Raw genomic sequence first — 20,893 nt, 5'->3', positions numbered from 1 at the left:
ATAATTTTTGTGAATGAGTAAAATGGTAAATCTGAAATTGACTATGAGTAATTTTACTCCTGAGGATTTGTAAATGTGAAAAACCAGATCAGTTTTATAACATATTTATTGGGTGTAACCCCCATGACTTTGTTTGTAGTTCAATATGGTTTCAATATTCAGCATTCAAGTCTTTGCTTCTTTTTTCTCCCTTGGCTTGCTTTGGTTTCACCCTCGCTACCAAATCCAACAGAATATTCAATATACTTTTAACTATGTTTTTGGGATCATTTGAAAGAATGCGTAGATTTTTTGTTCACTTTTTACATTCATAGAAAGAGACATTTTTGTTGCTTACTCCGCACTGCAAGTTGATATTTTAAATCGACACCGCTTTTTAAATACACTACTGTACCATCCATATTAATTCCCAGCTATTTGATTTATGCACGCATTGAGTGTATAATATAGTTTAACCTAGATGTACAGAGTACCATTCAATGTGTGTGTATCTTAAATGTGAAAGAATTAATGCCGACCGTGCTCTGTTACGTAAAGCATCCAGACGATTCAATTTTGTTTACGCTAGTAAAAAGTCATTGCGTGCATTTCTGTAATTTCATATACATTTTTATATGCTTAAAAATTATCAGACATGCGTATATGTATTATTTCAAAGCGTAATTTACGCTAATACGCATCTTATCTGGAGCCCTGTATATTGCTGTCATTAATTTATACTTGGGTTTCAAAGTAGTGGACCAAAATTTCTTGACCCAGTACTGAAAATAAATATATGCCTATGTGTTCCAGGGCTCAACAAATTGTTTGGAAGCAAGAACACTGTACCTACCAGAAACTTGTCACGGACATTCAGGAATGTTTTTAAATTTTGAGGCTCTAAAATGTGTTACAATTAATTTTGAACAAACTTGAAGATCTTATTCTCTTTTTTACATTTTTAGCTCTGGTTTCCCTTAAGTGGACCAAGACTAATCATTTGAACAAATCTGGAAAGAACTTTACAATGATGTTACAGACCAAGTTTGACAGTGATCATTTCAGCAGTTCATCAGAGGTCTTTCTATTCTAAGCCTTAGTGGCATTTAAAAGGGGCTAAGTGACCCCATTTGAACAAGTTTGCGCGAGGATCATGCAATGACGACACAGACCAAGTCTGATGAAGAGACAGCCAGCATTTCATGAGAATGTGTCATTTAAAGGTTAGTGTTTCCCCCTCGTTTTAAATATAGTCCCCACTGTAAGGGCAAAACATCCCCATTTGAACAAATGTTAAAGAGGAACTTACATTTATGCTACACATCAAGTTTGATAAAGATCCATCAAGTGGTTCAAAAGAAGTAGACAGTTAAAAGTATTTCTGTTTTAACCTCTGGTGGGTGGTCCCGCATAAGGCCAAGAGCTCCCATTTGAATGAAATTGGCAGGGCACTTTATAATAATGCTACACACCAAGTTTTATCAAATCCATCCAGTGGCTCATGAGAAGAAGTTGTTTAAAGGTATTTCTAGTTTTAGCTGAGGTGGTCCCCATTTGAAAAACATGAGGGTCATTGACACTAAAGCGCTCACCTGTCTACTTGGCTTCAAGTGTGTTTGTATAACTAAATGATACAAGTACAGCATTAGATTTCTTCTATGTTAGCCTATATTATATGTACATGTCACACACATTTTTGAACCTAGGGCAATAATTTGAAAAATTACGGCAGACAGTAAAACTCTGATATCACACACCAAGTATCAAGGCTCTAGCTATTACTGATTCAGAAAATAAGCCTATAGCAAGTACATGTCACACACAGGGGCGTGGCCATTTGTGACCTTAAGGCTGCAACACTGGAACCCATGATGAGATATGGCTGGTTCAAAAAAGGAACCAAGATCTTATGGTGATACAAGATGTGTGCAAGTTCGGTTAAAATCAAATCATAAATGAATCCACTATCGTGCAGACAAAAACTGTTGACAGACAATATTCGGATTATAGAGGTTCCACTGTATTTTTATGAAATTCCATTATTTTTTTCAGATTTTTTCCGGCTTTTAGCTTATGTTAAACAAGTGGGCCATGATGGCCCTAGATTGTTAATCATGTTTCATGTCTTAAGCAGGCCAGAAAGTGAACAACTTTAGACAAGGACCCAGGTGTCGAAAGTTCAAGAGGCAGTAGAAGTCGATTACATTAAACAAACCATTCAAACACTATATGCTTCTTAGTTCTTTGGAAAAATACACACAAACCACTGGAGCAGGCTGAGGGTGTTCTGGACCCTCTCTTTACAAGGCAGTCTGAAAGACAGCAAAATCCCCCGCCACTGCTATGGATAGTGAAAGAGTAAAACCTTTGATTTTAGCTGTGACCTTGACCTTGAACTGACATGGCTGACTCATGAATTCTGCACAACGTCTTGATGAGGTGATCATTTGACCAAAGTTTCATGAAAATCCTTCAAGGGGTTTAGGAGATACAGAGCTGAAACCTTTGACCTTTAGTTGTGACCTTGACCTTGAGTTGACATGGCTGACTCATGAGTTCTTGATGAGGTGATCATTTGACCCAAGTTTCATGAAAATCCTTCAAGGGGTTTAGGAGATACAGAGCTGAAACCTTTGACCTTCAGCTGTGACCTAGACCTTGAGTTGACATGGCTGACTCATGAGTTCTTGATGAGATGATCATTTGACCCAAGTTTGATGAAAATCCTTCAAGGGGTTAAGGAGATACAGAGTGGACACCAAATGGAAGGCTCAAACCTTCGACCCTTAGTTGTGACCTTGACCTTGAGCTGGCATGGCTGACTCATAATTTCTGCACATTGTTCTGATAAGGTAATCATTTGACCCAAGTTTTATAAAATTCCTTCAAGGGGTTTAGGAGATATAGAGCGGACACAAAATGGAAGGCTCAAACATTTGACCTTCAGTTGTGACCTTGACCTTGAGCCGACATGGCTGACTTATAAGTTCTGCACATCGTCTTGATGAGGTGATCGTTTGACCCAAGTTTGATGAAAATCCTTCAAGGGGTTTAGGAGATATAGAGCGGACACAAAATGGAAGGTTCAAACCTTTGACCCTAAGTTGTGACATTGACCTTGAGCCGGCATGACTGACTCATGGGTTCTGCACATTGTCTTGATGAGGTGATCATTTGACCCAAGTTTTATAAAATTCCTTCAAGGGGTTTAAGAGATATAGAGCGGACACAAAATGGAAGGCACAAACCTTTGACCTTGAGTTGTGACCTTGACCTTGAGCCGGCATGGCTGACTCATGGGTTCTCACATCGTCATGATGAGGTGATCATTTGACCCAAGTTTTATAAAATTCCTTCAAGGGGTTTAGGAGATAGAGAGCGGACACAAAATGGCAGGCTCAAACCTTTGACCTTGAGTTGTGACCTTGACCTTGAACCGATAAGGCTGACTCATGGGTTCTGCACATCGTCTTGATGAGGTGATCATTTGACCTAAGTTTCATGAAAATCCTTCAAGGGGTTTAGGAGATATGGACTGGACACGATTTTGTTACGGACGGAAGGACGGAAAGACGGACGGATGCAGACCATTCCTATAATCCCTCCGCCACGGCGGGGGATTAATAACCAGCTGTTAATGAGAAGTTGTTTAATGGTTTTTCTATACTTAACTCTAGTTGCCCCTAAAAGGGAACTATGTTCCCGTATTTCAACATGTTTGGAAGACGACCTTACATTGATGCGAAGACCAAGTTTGGTGAGGAGTTATCAAGCTGTTCATTAGAAGAAGTCGTATTTCTATTTTAAGCTCTAGCCACCCCTAAAAGGGGCTGTGTGCCTCCATTTAAACAAATTTGGGAGCGGCTTCACAATTACAAGTTAGAAAAAGATCCAATCAGTTCAAGATCAGAAGTTGTTTAAAGGTGTTATTATCTTCAGTTATATTGGCCCCTACAAAAGACCAAGCTCCCCCATTTTAGCAAATTTAGGAGAGGACCTTATAATGATGCTGCAGATAAAGTTTAATGGAGATCAATCAAGTGGTTCATGAGAAGAACTGTTTAAAGATATTTCTATTTTCAACTGTAAAAGGGCCAAAGCACTTCAATTTGAATAAAACTGGAACAGAATTTTATAATGATGCTACAGACCAAATTTGATGAAGATCCCTGAAGCTGTTCATGAGAAGTTGTTTAAAGGTTTTTCTAATTTGGCTTTAGCAGCCTCCAATAGGGGCCAAGCATCCAAATTTGAACATATTTGGGAGAGGACCTATTAACAATGCTATGGACCAAGTCTGATGCAGATCCATCAAGCAGTACATGTTAAGAAGTCATTTAACAGTTTTTCTATTTTTAGCTCTGGTGGTCCCTAAAAAAAAAGAGGCCAAGCTGGAACATTTCAACATGATAGCGGACCATACAAGGATACTACTAACCAAATTTCAGTACAATTCTGACCAGATTTTAAGAAAAGATTTCATCTGAGACTATATCGCTCACCTGTTATCATTGCACTTAAGGATAAGAAGGTCAAAAGAATTATGAGAAAATACAGTTGAAATTTTCCAGATATGTCAAAATACACCTAAACATTGGGGGTACCATCCATGTTGTACCACAGAAAAGTGGTCTCGGTTTTTCCCTATGGCCAATAATAAAAAGGTTACTAAATAGGCTATTTATAGTAAAATAAAAGGGAAGTAATTAAAAAAAAATTATTGTAAAGAATCGAGATCTTGTGGTGATACACATTATGTGCAAGTCTGGTTAAAATCAAATCATAAATGAAGCTGCTTTTGTGCAGACAAGGTCAAAATAGCTAATTTTTGGTCCTTTCAGGGGCCATAACTCTGGAACCCATTATGGGATCTGGCCGGTTCAAGAAAGGAACCGAGATCTTATGGTGACACAAGTTTTGTGCAAGTTTGATTAAATTCAAATCATAAATGAAGCTGCTATTGTGCAGATAAGGTCAAAATAGCTAATTCTGGACCTATCAGGGGCCATAACTCTGGAACCCATAATGGAATCTGGCCAGTTCAATAAAGAAACCAAGATCTTGTGGTGATACAAGTTGTGTGCAAGTTTGGTTAAAATCAAATCATAAATGAAGCTGCTATTGTGCAGACAATGTCAAAATAGCTAATTTTGGCCTTTTCAGGGGCCATAACTCTGGAACCCATTATGGGATCTGGCCGGTTCAAGAAAGGAACCGAGATCTTATGGTGACACAAATATTGTGCAAGTTTGATTAAATTCAAATCATAAATGAAGCTGCTATTGTGCAGACAAGGTCAAAATAGCTTATTCTGGCCCTTTCAGGGGCCATCACTCTGGAACCCATAATGGAATCTGGCCCGTTCAAGAAAGGAACCAAGATCTTATGGTGATACAAGTTGTGTGAAAGTTTGGTTAAAGTATAATCATAAAAAAGCTGCTATTGTGCAGACAAGGTCAAAATAGCTAATTCTGGCCCTTTCAGGGGCCATAACTCTGGAACCCATAATGGGATCTGGCCAGTTCAAGAAAGGAACCAAGATCTTATGGTGATACAAGTTGTGAGCAAGTTTGGTTAAAATATAATCATAAATGAAACCACTATCCTGCAGACAAGAAATTGTTGATGCACAAAATAGCAAATTCTGGTCCTTTAAGGGGCAATAACTCTAGAACCCATGATGGGATCTGGCCAGTTTTCGAAAGGAACTGAGATATCATGCCAATACAAGTTTTGTACAAGTTTGATCAAAGTTACTTGCAAAATGTGGTCTCTATTGTGTTTACAAGAAATTGTGGACAGACGGACGACGGACGATGGGTGAAGGGCGATCACAAAAGCTCACCCTGTCACTACGTGACAGGTAAGCTAACAAAAGTGTGGACAGACAGACACTGGATGGAGAGCGATCAAAACAGCTAACCTTGAGCACTTCATGCTCAGCTGAGCTAAAGAGCAGGAAGTTAGGAATCTTAGGGCCACTTGGAAGGCTGTTGTGAACAATAAATCAACTTCCATTTTTGGTTACTTTGATGCTCAAGCTTCTCCATGGCTATTAAATTCATCACATTTTTTGTAAAAAGCTCTCTCCTTTTGCTGAACGAGTACTACAGCAAGTTCCAGTTTTTACTTGCATTCATGAGCATGAGAGTTGATTTGTTGTGCCCTGTAGTCAGTTCAAAAGCTTACGTAATCATCAATTGATAAACTCACAAGAGCTAAGTAGTATCATTATGCTATCGTATCTTGCTCTTTAAAAATAAATCTCAAATTGTTATCTTATACTTGTAATTTATCCCAAACTTTTTTCTTGGGATTCAGCTGTTCGTCGGGTTTATCAGAACTGTGACCATCAAAGTAGATTCTATCTCCAGGTGCACTACCCTCTGGTGGATTCAGTGGCTCCACAGCTCGAGGTTCTTCTCTGTGAAATATAGCATGTAAGGTAAGATTGCTGTTTTAACACATAAACCAATTTGTGGTTAATATTAAGTTAATAGAGACCTCCAGGTTACTGCACAAAGCTACTTTTTAGCTCTTTACCACCTTTATATACTGGCTGGGAAAACTTAAAGCAAATTATAATGACTACAAATAGCATCACTGTGCCATCTTAATTTAAAGAATTTCATGTCACACTGAGAGCTATAAACATTTTTTTTTCAACTTTAAGACTGACAAAGATCCTAGAGAAACCTAGAGACATTATTTCATACAACAGGCTGGTATGTAACTAGAACAAAAGGGTTCAACCACAGTTGACAAAAGCCAAATATTAGTTTGTGACTTGAATTAAGAGGACCTCTCTACAACTGTCGTATCAATACCATGAAATTTGTGATGACATAGTATAGTAACAGTGGCAACAAGGACGTTAATTTAGATGTTTTATCTGATGTTTGTTTTGGGTTTAACACCATTTTTCAACAGTATTTCAGCTATGTAAAGGCAGGCAGTTAATCTAACCAGTATTCCTGGATTCTGTACCAGTACATTTATTTATTTATTTGGGTTTTACGGCGCACCAACACAGTATAGGTTATATGGCGCCAAACAGGACTACAAATTTTGGTTTCACATCTCATTTACATTGAAATAAAAACATGAGGTATGGAATCAAAATTTGCACTGTACCAGTACAAACCTGTTCTCCACAAGTCACTGCCAAACTCACCACACATAGTAAAGGTGGAGGACAAATTTCTGACACACTGTCTCTTATCAAATCATCAAGGAGAATATACTCCTCACCTGGGGATTCACCTAATGTTCCCATGTTCTGTAGACCTGCACTTCCCCAACTGAGCTAAGCAGGAGGGTTAAACGTTTGAAATTTTACAGTCTTATAAATGCTTCAATGTTTATTAAATATATATTTCTATAAAACTAAAACATAAAAGACTAGTTAAAACTGTAAATATCACTTACACAGAGGCACACATTAACATTGCACAAGATGTGATCCCCCTCATTTTGACTGGTTTTAGATTACACAGGAAAACACCCAGTTTGTCTTGTAGTTTTTCCTCAGGATAAAGGCCAACAAGTCCACTCACAACAGTCCTGGTCTCTGGCTCACCTAAATCCACTGTCTCTACAAAAAGGGACTCAGCATCTGGATGCTAAAAAGGAAAGATGCATACAAAGTATTACTAGACTAAGACGATAAAATTTTTTAACAATCTGACCTGATCATGACTGTTTGTCCTTGAATATATGTACAACACACTGAATCATGACTAGTAACAACTGTATTTAGTATGAACTAGTGGCCACTATATTAAACAAAAAGCCATTATTTCAATACAAGAGGGTCATGATGACCCTGGATCACTCTCCTGAGTAATATGAGCTACATGTTTCAAATATAAAACTGATGCTAAAATATTAAGGAAGTAGGTCAGTAGGTCATATTCATGGTCGCTGAAAGTCAGTTTTAAGATCTGTGTGCAGAACTGTAGATGTCATCAAAATTTCAAGGCTGTATCTATAACAAGAGGGTCATGATGACCCTTGATCGCTCACCTGAGTAATATGAGTCACATGTTTCAAATGGCAAACTGATGCTAAAATATTAAGAAGGTAGGTCAGTAGGTCACATTCATGGTAACTGAAAGACAGCTTTAAGATCAGTGTGCAAAACTGTACACATCATCCAAATTTCAAGGCTGTATCTTAAAAAACAAGAAAGTAGGTCAGTAGGTCAAGGTCACAGTCAAGTGATCCCTAATCGCTTCGGGTCATCAGGTAATTATAATTAAAAAGTCTAGGAAATATGATCTGATAATTTTTGAAGTATTTTTTCCTATATTACCAATAATTATAACAAGTGACCCCCAGGGCTTGGCGTCTTTTCACCCCTGTGGCATAATTTGAGCAAACTTGTTAGAGATCCACCAGGCAATGCCACATACCAAATATCAAAGGCCTAGGCCTTGAACTTTCAGACAAGAAGATTTTTATTCTTTTCCTATACAAGTCTATGTTAACCTTGGTACCCCCAGGGCCTCTTTTCACCCCAGGGACATAATTTGAACAATTTTGGTAAAGAAACACTAGGAAAGGCAACATACCAAATATCAAAAGCCTAGGCCTTGCAGTTTCAGACAAGAATATTTTTAAAGTGTTTTTCCTATATAAGTCTATGTAAAACTTGAGATCCCCCGGGGCAGGGCCTCTTTTCAACACAGGGGCATAATTTCAATAATTTTGGTAGAGGACCACAAGGCAATGCTACATACAAAATATCAAAGGCCTAGGTCATGTGGTTTTAGACAAGAAGATTTTTAAAGTGTTTTCCTAAATAAGTCTATGTAAAACTTGTGACCTCCGGGGCGGGGCCATTTTTCACCCCAGGGGCACAATTTGAACAATCTTGATAGAGGACCATAAGATGATGTCACAGATCAAGGCTCTACGCCTTGTGGTTTTGGACAAGAAGATTTTTAAAGTTTTTCCTTTCGGTTGCCATGGCAACCAGAGTTTTGCATGGAATTTAATTCTTTGAACAATTTTGAAAGGGGACCACCCAAGGATCATTCCTGTGAAGTTTGCACTTAAGGACAAGAAGGTCAAAAAATCATAATCATGATCAATCAAAAGAATCATGAGAAAATATAGTTGAAATTTTCTTAAAGGTACAGATATGTCAAAATACACCTATAAATTGGAGGTACCATCCATGTTGTACCACAGGAAAGTGCTCGGTTTTTCCCTATGGCCAATAATAAAAAAGTTACTAAATAAGCTATTGATAGTACCATAAAAGGGAAGTAATTAAAAAAAACATATTGTAAGTGAACAAAAGAAGGATCTTCCAAATAAAAACAAGAGCACTGCAATGCAACGCAAATGCAGAGCAACATACACATAAAACAAAGTCATATGACCTTTGACCCCTAAGTGTGACCTTGACCTTGAAGTGAGCCATCCGAAACATGCGCTCTGCATGAGGTGAACATTTGTGTCAGGTTTCTTTGAAATCCTTCAAGGGGTTCAAGAGTTACAGAGCAGAAGGGAAATTGCTAACCAACAGACAGACAGACAGACGGACACCGAGGCGATAACATAATACGTCTCTTAGGGCATATAAAAAGGAACCGAGATCTTATGGTGACACAAGTTTTGTGCAAGTTTGATTAAATTCAAATCATAAATGAAGCTGCTATTGTGCAGATAAGGTCAAAATAGCTAATTCTGGCCCTTTCAGGGGCCATAACTCTGGAACCCATAATGGGATCTGGCCAGTTCAAGAAAGGAACCGAGATTTTATGGTGGTACAAGTTGTATGCAAGTTTGGTTAAAATAAAATCATAAATGAAACCACTATCGTGCAGACAAGAAATTGTTGACGCACGGACGGACTGACGACGGACGAAGGGTGATCACAAAAGCTCACCTTGTCACTATGTGACAGGTGAGCTAAAAACAAGAAAGTAGGTCATTAGGTCAAGGTCACAGTCAGGTAATCACTTGGGGTCATCAGGTAATTATAATCAAACAGTCTAGGAAATATGATCTGATAATTTAATTCCTATATAACTCATATTACATGTGACCACCTCTTTTCACCCCAGGGGAATAACTTGAACAATTGTGTTAGACATCCACTAGGCAATTCTACATACCAAATATCAAAGGCCTAGGCCTTGAACTTTCAGACAAGAAGATTTTTTTCACTATATAAGTCTATGTTAAATTTGTGACCCCTAGGGCAGTGTCTCTTTTCACCCAAGGGGCATAATTTGAACAATTTTGGTAGAGGACCAAAAGGCAATGCAACATACCAAATATCAAAAGCTTAAGCCTTGCAGTTTTAGGCAAGAATTTTTTTTAATTTTTTTCCTATATGAGTCTATATGAGTACCAAATAACAAAAGCCTAGGCCTTGCCGTTTTGGACAAGAAGATTTTTAAAGATTTTCCTTTTGGTTGCCATGGCAACCAGAGCTCTGCATAGAATTCAATTCTTTGAACAATTTTGAAAGGGAACCACCCAAGGATCATTCCTGTGAAGTTTGATGTAATTCTGTCCAGTGGTTTTCAAGATTTTTTTAGACAAGAGGGTAATGATGACCCTGAGTAATATGAGCCACATGTGTCAAATGGCAAACTGACACTAAAATATTAGCAAGTAGGTCAGTAGGTCAAATTTATTGTCACTGAAAGACAGTTTATAGATTGGTGTGCAAAACTGTACATGTCATCCAAATTTCAAGGCTGTATCTTAAAAAACAAGTAGGTCATTAGGTCAAGGTCACAGTAAAGTGATCCCTAATTGCTTTTAAGTATTTTTTCCTATATAACTCATAATTACAACAAATGACCCCCAGGGCGGGGCATCTTTTCACCCCATGGGCATAATTTGAAAAAACTTGTTAGAGATCCATCTCAAATGCCTAGGCCTTGAACTTTCAGACAAGAAGATCTTTAATTTTTTACCTAGTATATAAGTCTATGTTAAACTTGGTACCCCCAGGGCAGGTGAAACAATTTTGGTAGAGAAACATTACGAAAGGCAACATACTTAATATCAAAAGCCTAGGCTTTGCAGTTTCAGGAAAGAAGATTTTTAAAGTTTTTTTTCCTATATAAGTCTTTGTAAAACATAAGACCCCCCGGGGCAGGGCCTCTTTTCACTTTTTTAGAAAATGTTGACCGACGGACGACACACAATCAGTGTGGGGAATCACGTGACCCAAAATGGTACGGAACACGGAAGTCAACATGGCGGATTTCTGACTTTTTTACCAATTTTCAAAGGTTAGTAAAAACTACAGCATCTATTTCGCTCGTATTATAGCGCAGTCTATGCGCATTTTAATGCTCTTTCTAGCGATGTATGTGTCTTGTCTACGTTTCTTCTAGTTTCTGAGTTACCTTCGAGGTTTTGACCGAACCGAGGATAATTTTCTGTAAAAACGCAATGGTACGATACACGTAATTACTCTTTGCACACAAAAATCTATGTAATATGCAGTTTTTTGTACTTGTTTCAATCTGTAACTGTTAGATCTTTATCATATAGTAACCATGCACAGTGTTTCTTTATGATTTTTCGTGAATTCTTGTAAAAGATCGACAAACTATTGAAATGGTACGCGACACGTGCTATGATACGCAACACGTATTAACTGTTGGCAGTGTGATAACGCAATGCGTGCATGTGTCACCAACGGCGATTTAACTTCCAATTCGCGTCATAATTAATTTATTGAACTATTTCAAACTTGGTTTTCAGTTTTTAAAATCGTTCAGAAGCACTGCAATCTTTATTTATGTTTAAACAGGTCAGCATGCTAAGACTTTCATGTTTCAAAATTACATAAAATCTATTAATCTTATTTCAAAATGACGCAGTTGTTTAGTTTTCTAATCTTGTATACTTTTCTTCTACAGAAATGGCAAAACCTAAGAAGAAACGGTGTCTGACACTTGGGAAAAAGAAGTGGATAAAGAAGCAAAACAAGAATATCAATATTAAACTAATTTTCCAATTGCCGCAATGCGCCAGGAAATCACCAGCGAGAAAACCAACAAAAAGACTGCTTACGCTATCTGAATCCCCTCTACAACTTATATCCAGCAAACTGAAGAATTAAGTCATTTAGGTCACCTGTCGCTTCCAAAAAACAAACATACAATAACTCTTGATTAAAGTTAAAGTCTTCAAGAACACTTTTTTGACCTGTAGAGGAAAACAGTGATATATACAGACGATGTAGAGCACTTCTTAAAAACTGGATTGCAAGTGTGAAGAGCTGCATAATACAGACAATGTAGTCCCCGTTGATGTGGCTGATGAAGCAGTTAATGAAAATTTATTGTCAGAAGTTTTCTCGGTATTATAAGAGGAAGATGGACTTGATGAAGTAATGATAAAATTTCTAAAATTGGTTAAAGATAAAAAATTCCACTGAAGAGTATAGCATTTTTTTGTGGATGGAGGTTGTTTGTTGGTTTGGGTGCACTAATACAACACAAATGAGATACTCGAACAAAACTAAGATGTTTTGGAAACTTTGCTGGAGAATGTTTGGAGGACGGTTTATTCGTTTTATGAGCGGATACAAAAATAGGGAAGAGAACGTATTGGGAATGTCAGATCCAGGGCTGGCATCACCCTAAACATCTTTGATAAACATTGCCGTACCAGATTTGCTAGTGTTTATACCATTTAGTTACAAATAAGTTTTACAAAGCTGACTTTTTTAATGAAAATTAAGTCACGTATCGTGCTAAAATCATCTAAAATTTGAACTAATTATTGAACACTAAATAAATGTTACTATATACCTTTCTTACACATTTTTTGTCGATAGTTTCGATAGTTTCTTCATGGAAACATTTAACAGAAAACGTTTTATTTTGCAGTATCATTGAAAAAAATACTACACTACATTTTGTATATGGGGTCTGGTAAACCTACCCCCCTTGGCCAGGCCAACATTATCTGCTACCCCCTGTACAGTATCTTTTAACGTTATGGTACATCCCGAGACATAAAACAATCACACAAAATAAAATAGTCTTCATCGGATCACGTTTTGAAAAGTTCACCCACCACACCATGTTTGCGAACTGGGTGAGCTTTTATATTATGTACGACTGTTCTATGTCTCAGGATGTACAATACTGTATATGGGCGTAGCTAATATCGGGGTCTGGCCAAGCGGGCATGTTTTTCAGACCCCATGTGTCTGTATGATATTTTGGAGCGAAAAAATCGTCTTGGTATATCTGTAATTGTTTCATAATACTCTACTCGCGATTTTATGGATTTTATGTTACTATGTTTATAGTTGGCATTTTTATGTGACCAGGAGTTCAAGCATTTTATATTTACGTACAAAAGATGAACAATTAATAAATAATTATAATAATTCAAACTGATTTTGTTTTTTGGTGGCTATATTGTCCATTGAAACAGTATTCCAGATACTTAGAAGCGGAAAGAGGCTTTGGAAGAACCATAACAAGATCCAAACTACCTAGTTTTCTCATATAAAGAGGCCGTTATTAGTTGGGTTCTAACGTAAACCCTCTATCTTTTCAATTTCACAGTGATTAGAAACTTGAGTAACAGTTCGATTACTTCTTTATTGCAATTAAAAACATAATTAAACAAAATTATGTCACAAAAACGTGTGCAAAAAAAAAAAACATATCATTTTTTTCAATTTCATTTTCATTATCTATACAGAATCTATACAGCAAACTTCCAACATTAAATTAAAACAAAATCAAAGAAGAACACTGTCATTAGAAATTTCTTTTTCTCAATGTCATTGAGTCTTTCTATTCCCATTGAGTATGCCAATTTATATCATATAATGTCCTTTTGCATAAAATTTAGCCTCATGATTGTACTCACAGTTTTCACATTGTTTACTGAATATATCAATTTTTCCCTAATGTTTACTATTAAAAACATCGGTTCTTTCTTCACTCAGTATCTATTTCACTTCCCGTAATTGTATTAAATTCCTCGTCTCATTTAGTGTAGATTTATATCACATATCTTTTCACATTATGTACTCAAATATTTTTTCTTTTCTCCAATTGTATTTATATCATCCTCCTTTTATTTTCAGCACTGATATCGTAACTATTTCTTTTCTCGTTCATATGCACTTCTCAGTCCAGTCCCATCCTCTTCATCGGTAGCATTTTAGATTCATTCGTCCTAGCCTTCTCCCACCTTATACACAGAGCTCCTTTCTGAACTGCGTTCCTTGATGTACTAACAGTACCCTGTTTTCTTCTCACAGGAAGTCTCTTTCTGCTTGCAGTATCGAACATGTGATTTCTTCACATTTCTTCACACAGTAATTCAGTGTTTAAGAAGCGTCTACATCGTCTCTGGTATCACTGTTTTTCGCTATATGTCCAGAAAGGGATCTTGAAGACTTTCATCGGGAGTTATTGTAAACTGTTTTTTTTTTTTGTTTTTGTTCTTTTTTTGAAAGGTCAGGTGACCAAATTCACTTTATTTTTTATTTGCTGGAGATATGTTGTACATAGGGGATTTAGATGGCATAAGCAGCCTTTTCGCTTGTGATTTCTTGACGGATTGCGGCAATTGGAAAGTTACTTTGATATTGACATTCTTGTTTTGCTTCTTTATCCACTTCTTTTCCAAAGTGTCAGACCCGGTTTCTTCTTAGGTTTGGCGATTTCTGTAAAAGAAAAATATACAAGATTAGAAAACTGCGCCATTCTGAAATAAAATAAATATTTTAAGTGATTTTGAAACATGAAAGTCTTAGCGTGCTGACTTCTTTAAACATAAATAATGATTGCAGTGCTTCCGAACGATCTTAAAAAGTGAAAACCACGTTTGAAATAGTTAATAAATTAATTATGACTCAATTTTAAGGTTAAATCGCCGTTGGTGACACATGCACGTGTTGCGTATCAGACTGCAAACAGTTAGTACGTGTTGCGTATCATAGCAAGTGTCGCGTACCATTTCAATAGTTTGTCGATTTTTCGCAAGAATTCGCGAAAAATCGTAAACAAACACTGTGCATAGTTACTGCATGATAAAGATCTAACAGTTACAGAATGAAACAAGTTCGAAAAACTGCATATTACATAGATTTTTATGAGCAAAGAGTAATTACGTGTATCGTACCATTGCGTTTTTAAAGAAATTATCCTCGCTTCGGTCAAAACCTCGAAGGTAACTCAGAAACTAGAGAGAACGTAGACAAGACACATAAATCACTGGAAAGAGCATTAAAATGTGCATAGACTGCGCTATAATACGAGCGAAATAGGTGCTGTAGTTTTTACTAACCTTTGAAAATTGGTAAAAAAGTCAGAAATCCGCCATGTTGATTTCCGTGTTCCGTACCATTTTGGGTCACGTGATTCCCCACACTGACAATGGACACTGAGTGGTCACAAAAGCTCACCATGAGCCTTTGGCTTAGGTGAACTAAAAACTTGGGACCCCCTGGGCAGGGCTTCTTTTCATCCGAAGGGTAATAATTTGAACTATCTCGGTAGAGGACCACAAGGCAATGCTACATACCAAATATCAAAGGCCTAGGTCTTGTGCTTTCAGACAAGAAGATTTTTAAAGTTTTTTCCAATATAGTCTATGTAAAACTTGGGACCCCCGGGGTGGCCTCTTTTCACCCCTGGGGCATAATTTGATCAATCTTCATAGAGGACCATTAGATGATGTCACATGCCAAATATTGAAGCTTTACCCATTGCAGTTTTGGACAAGAAGATTTATATAGTTTTTCCTTTTGGTTGCCATGGCACCCATAGTTCCATGTGGAATTCAATTCTTTGAACAATTAACATCCCTGTGAAATTTCATCAAAATTGGCCTGGTGGTTTAGGAGGAGCTGTTGTTTAAAGGAAAGTGTGGACGGATGGACGCCGAACGGTGAGTGATCACAATAGATTACCCTGAGCACTTTGTGCTCAGGTGAACTAAACAAGAGCTGTCCGTAAGACAGCCAAGCTCGACTATTCGAAATATTGTCCCAGAAGCAGGAAAATATTACCCAAAAAGGTTAAATATTAAAAGAGTTTTAAGTTCAAAAGGGGGCATAATTTGGCCAAAATGCATATCAGTTATGGGACTTGGTGCTATCAACTAGTTTTATAACCCCTAAGGCACATGTGAAGTTTTAATTCAATATCTGCATTAGTTTTGGAGATAGAAACTCGCATGTAAAACTTTAACCAGAATTTTCAAAGTCCAAAAGGGGGCATAATTTGCCCAAAATACATGCCAGAGTTATGGACTTGACCCAGTGAGGTTGGTAATTGACCTAGAAAAAGAAAAAAAAAGTTTCAAATCTATATGCCTTTTAGTAATTGCTGTATGTACTTGCACGCAAAACTTTAACCAGGATTTTCTAAGTCCAAAAAGGGGAATAATTTGCTCAAAATACATGTAAGAGTTATGGGACTTGATCCAGTGAGGTTAGTAATTGATCTAGAAAAAGAAAAAATAAGTTTCAAATCTATATGCCTTTTAGTAATAGCTGTATGTACTTGCACGCAAAACTTTAACCAGAATTTGCTAAGTCCAAAAGGGGGCATAATTTGGCCAAAATGAAGGTCAGAGTTATGGGACTTGCTGCTATCAACTAGTTTTATAACCACAAAGACACATGTGAAGTTTCAAATCAATATCTGCATTAGTTTTGGAGATAGTAACTTGCATGTAAAACTTTAACCAAAATTTTCTAAGTCTAAAAGGGGGCATAATTTTCCCAAAATACATGTAAGAGTTATGGGACTTGACCCAGTGGGGTTGGTAATTGATCTAGAAAAAGAAAAAATAAGTTTAAAATCTATATGCCTTTTAGAAATAGCTGTATGTACTTGCACGCAAAACTTTAACCAGAAATTTCTAAGTCCAAAAGGGGGCATAATTTGGCCAAAATGAAGGTCAGAGTTATGGGACTTGCTGCTATCAACTAGTTTTATAACCCCGAAGACACATGTGAAGTTTCAAATCAATATCTGCATTAGTTTTGGAGATAGTAACTTGCATGTAAAACTTTAACCAAAATTTTCTAAGTCCAAAAGGGGGCATAATTTGCTCAAAATACATGTCAGAGTTATGGGACTTGACCCAGAGAGGTTGGTAATTGACCTAGAAAAAGATAAAATAAGTTTCAAAGCTATATGCCTTTAATTGATGGCTGTATGTACTTGCATGCAAAAACTTAACCAAGGTGTGACGCCGACGCCGACGCCGACGCCAGGGTGAGTAGAATAGCTAGACTATTCTTCGAATAGTCGAGCTAAAAAATCAGAAATATTCTAACAAGTTACTAACAAATCTATTTAAACAAAATCTGTTTGTAAAATCTATATATACCCATGATGGTCTTCTAAGGCAAGTGGGTATGTACTTAAGTACGATGTGACCTTGACCCCTGACCAATGATCTCAAAGACAATATCAAACGCATTCTGTCTAGTAGAAACCATTTTCAGTCTAGGTCACTGTGACCTTTAACTTTGACCTACTAACCCCCAAAACAAGTGTGTGAATAATATTCCTATGATGTTTCATGACCTGTCATATACTTTTTGAGATATATGTGACACATCTTTTATGCCTTATCAGGCATATTTTTTTTACTAAGTCAAGGGCCATACTTTAGTCTGACTAAGTGATATTTCAAACAAAACCCAAGATGCACAACTTCACATGCTGAATAATATTATATTCCTGTAATGTTTCATAATACTGGGTCAAATACATTTTGAGATACATGTGACACAAACTTAGGCCCTTTTTATGCCTATTTTTGACAAAGTCAAGGGCCATAACTATAGTCTGACTGTGAGAGATCCCGATTTAAAACCCCTGGTGCACTGCTTCTTGTGCTGAATAACAATCCTGTGTTTTGAGATATGAATAACACAAATCGAGACAGGCAGATGAATGGACAGACGGACAGATGGATGGACAAGGGCAACTCTAAGTGCACTCCCCCCTCCCAAAAAAAATTATGGGGCACAAAATACCAAAGGCCTATTCTATAACAAACTGCATAAAATTTGTATAGAATAGCTCCACTGTCTTGAATCTAAAGAGATACTGCACAAAGTAATATTAGTGACAGTATTTACCTTAACGGTTACAAGGAGGAGACAGCACATCTACTCAAACTATACAAACTTACAGTATCTCCTCTGTTACAAAAGAAATTTCATACCTTTTCAACTTTAACAATTTTCCCAACTCGGAGATCTAATCTAGAGGGAGACAACTCAGCATCTGTATTTCCACCAGCTGCAGCAGCAGTATTACCTCCCTCTGAAAAGTGTAAATGCAGAAGAATTCTCAACTGGTAAAACATTACTGTTAACTTTTGATGCTATGTAGGTAGCATCCATTTACCTGTTATATGACAAAGTGGTCTGTAAGATATCTTTGTAAATATTCCACCCAGCCACTATATGGTGATATTATATGTATGAATTTCAAAAACCGTCTTAGATTTCATACTTGTACTGTCTATCTATAGTCACTATCTGTAGGAGTTGGTTGCTTATTCAAACAAGAGGGCCATGATGGCCCTATATCGTTCACCTGAGTTTAGCTGCTTGCTTGAACAGATAAGTTTCTACAAAATAAATATGTATTTTTTTTTTATGGGGGACGGGGGGGGGGGGGGGGGGGGGGGGGGGGGGGTGGGGGGGTTGAGGTAGAATAAGACATTGGGGGAAATGATGTGATGTGACAAAATCAAACATGAAGATTTTTGAAGATTCCACTACATAAATAAGGGGTAAGTGACAACACACTCTGGTGCAATGCTTTTTGACAAATCAAAATAATTTCTAAAATTATTGTAAAGGGTCACCCAAAAAACATTTGTGTAAAATTATTTTAAAATTGGGCCTGCTTTTTCTGAGAAGAATATTTTTAAAGTTTCCAATACATATATACAGGGAAAAAGTGCCCCCATCCCCCTTGGAGGCCATGTTTTTGATGAAACAAAATAATTTGAACAATCTTGGTAGAGGGTCACACAAGGACCATTTGTGTGAATTTTTTTCAAAATTTGGCCTGCAGTTTCATGCAAGAGCATTTTTAAGTTTTCACTATATAGGGAAAGTGACCATACCCACTTGCAGCCATGCTTTTTTACAAATCTTAATAATCTATACTATCTTGGTAAATGGTCACACAATTAAAAATCGGGCAAGCAGTTTCACACAAGAAGATTTTTTAAGTTACCACCATATTCATATGGAGAAACAAGAGGGCCATGAAGGCCCTGTATCGCTCACCTGACCTATTGACCTAAAGATCATCAAGATTAATATTCTGACTAATTTTCATTAAGATATGGTCATAAATGTGGCCTCTTAATTGTTAACTAGCTTTTTCTTTGATCTGACCTGGTGACCTAGTTTTTGACCCCACATGACCCAGATTTTGAACTTGACCTAAAGATCATCAAGATTAACATTCTGACTAAGTTTCATGAAGTCATAAATGAGGCCTCTAGAGTGTCAACAAGCTTTTCATTTGATTTGACCTAGTGAACTAGTTTTTGATCCCACCTGTCCCAAATTTGAATGTAACCTATATATCATCAAGATTAATATTCTGACCAAGACTCATTAAGATACGGTCATAAATGTGGCCTCTACAGTGTTAACTAGCTTTTCCTTTGATTTGACCTGGTGACCTAGTTTTCGATCCTACATGCCCCAAATTCAATCTGGACCTTAAAATCATCAAGATTAACATTCTGACTAAGTTTCATGAAGATACAGTCATAAATGTGGCCTCTACTGTGTTAACAAGCTTTTCCTTTCATTTGCTCTGGTGACCTAGTTTTTGACCCCAGATGACCCAATTTTGAATTTGTCCAAGATTTTATTGAGGGTAACATTCTGACTAAGTTTCATTAAGATTGGATCAAAAATGTGACCTCTAGAGTGTTAACAAGCTTTTCCTTTGATTTGACCTGGTAACCTAGTTTCTGACCCCAGATGACCCAATATCGAACTCATCCAAGATTTTATTAAGGGTAACATTCTGACAAAGTTTCATTAAGATTGGGTCAAAATTGTGACCTCTAGAGTGTTAACAGTCAAATTGTTGACGACAGACAACTGACGACGGACACAGGGCGATCACAAAGCTCACCTTTGAGCACTTCGTGCTCAGGTGAGCTAAAAAGACCATGCCCTCTGACGCCAATGTTTTTAAAGGAATCCGAATAATCTGAACAATCCTGGCAATAGATCAAACAAGGCACACTTCTATGAAATTATTTATAGGGAAAATAGACCGCACCCAATGGCGGCCATGTTTTTTGAGGAATCGAAAAAACTTGAGCAATCTTGGTAGATAATCACACAAGGATCATTTGTGTGTAATCATTTCAAAATCGGGCCAGCAGTTTCATACAAGAAGATTTTTAACGTTTCCACTATAAAAATATAGGGAAAGTGGCCATGGCCCTGGCAGCCACTTTTTTAAATGAATCTTAATAATTTGAAGAACCTTGACTAAGGGTTACATAAGGACCATTTGTGTGAAATTATTTTGAAATCAGACCAGTGGTTTAAGAGATGTTGTTAGAAGATTTTCCTATTTTAAGCTCTGGTGGCCCTAAGTGCAACCATTTCAACATCTTTAACAGAGGACCACCCAAGGAACAACCAGGCCAAGTTTTTTCAACTTCCAAGCAATGGTTTCAGAGATGTTGTTTGAAGACTAGTCTATTTAAACCATGTACGCCCCAGGGCAGGGCCATTTATAACCCCAGGGAGAAATTCGAACAATATTGGTAAAGGACTACTATATGGTGCTACATACCAAATATCAAAGCTCTTGGGCCATGTGGTTTTGTACAAGAAGATTTTCAAAGTTTTCCCTAAACAAGTATATATTAACCATGTGATCTC

General features: G+C 37.1%; 1 protein-coding gene across 3 annotated transcripts in view; it reads right to left on the bottom strand.

The window, feature by feature from the left end:
• Positions 1-20,893, bottom strand: part of LOC123551427 (tyrosine--tRNA ligase, cytoplasmic-like) — a 154,974-nt gene that overhangs the window by 9,573 nt on the left and 124,508 nt on the right. For all 3 annotated transcript variants that reach the window (XM_045340357.2, XM_045340358.2, XM_045340359.2), the window contains exons 11-13: positions 18,181-18,281; positions 7,408-7,601; positions 6,265-6,403 (exon numbers count right to left, since the gene is read on the bottom strand). In XM_045340357.2, the coding sequence (XP_045196292.2) occupies positions 6,265-6,403; positions 7,408-7,601; positions 18,181-18,281 (434 nt within the window). The remainder of the gene's footprint in view (positions 1-6,264; positions 6,404-7,407; positions 7,602-18,180; positions 18,282-20,893) is intronic.

The sequence above is a fragment of the Mercenaria mercenaria genome, chromosome 4, assembly GCF_021730395.1.
Source record: "Mercenaria mercenaria strain notata chromosome 4, MADL_Memer_1, whole genome shotgun sequence".
NCBI lineage: Eukaryota > Metazoa > Mollusca > Bivalvia > Venerida > Veneridae > Mercenaria > Mercenaria mercenaria.
Note: the sequence above shows the minus strand (reverse complement) of the source record. Positions and strands in the feature narration are given on the sequence as shown.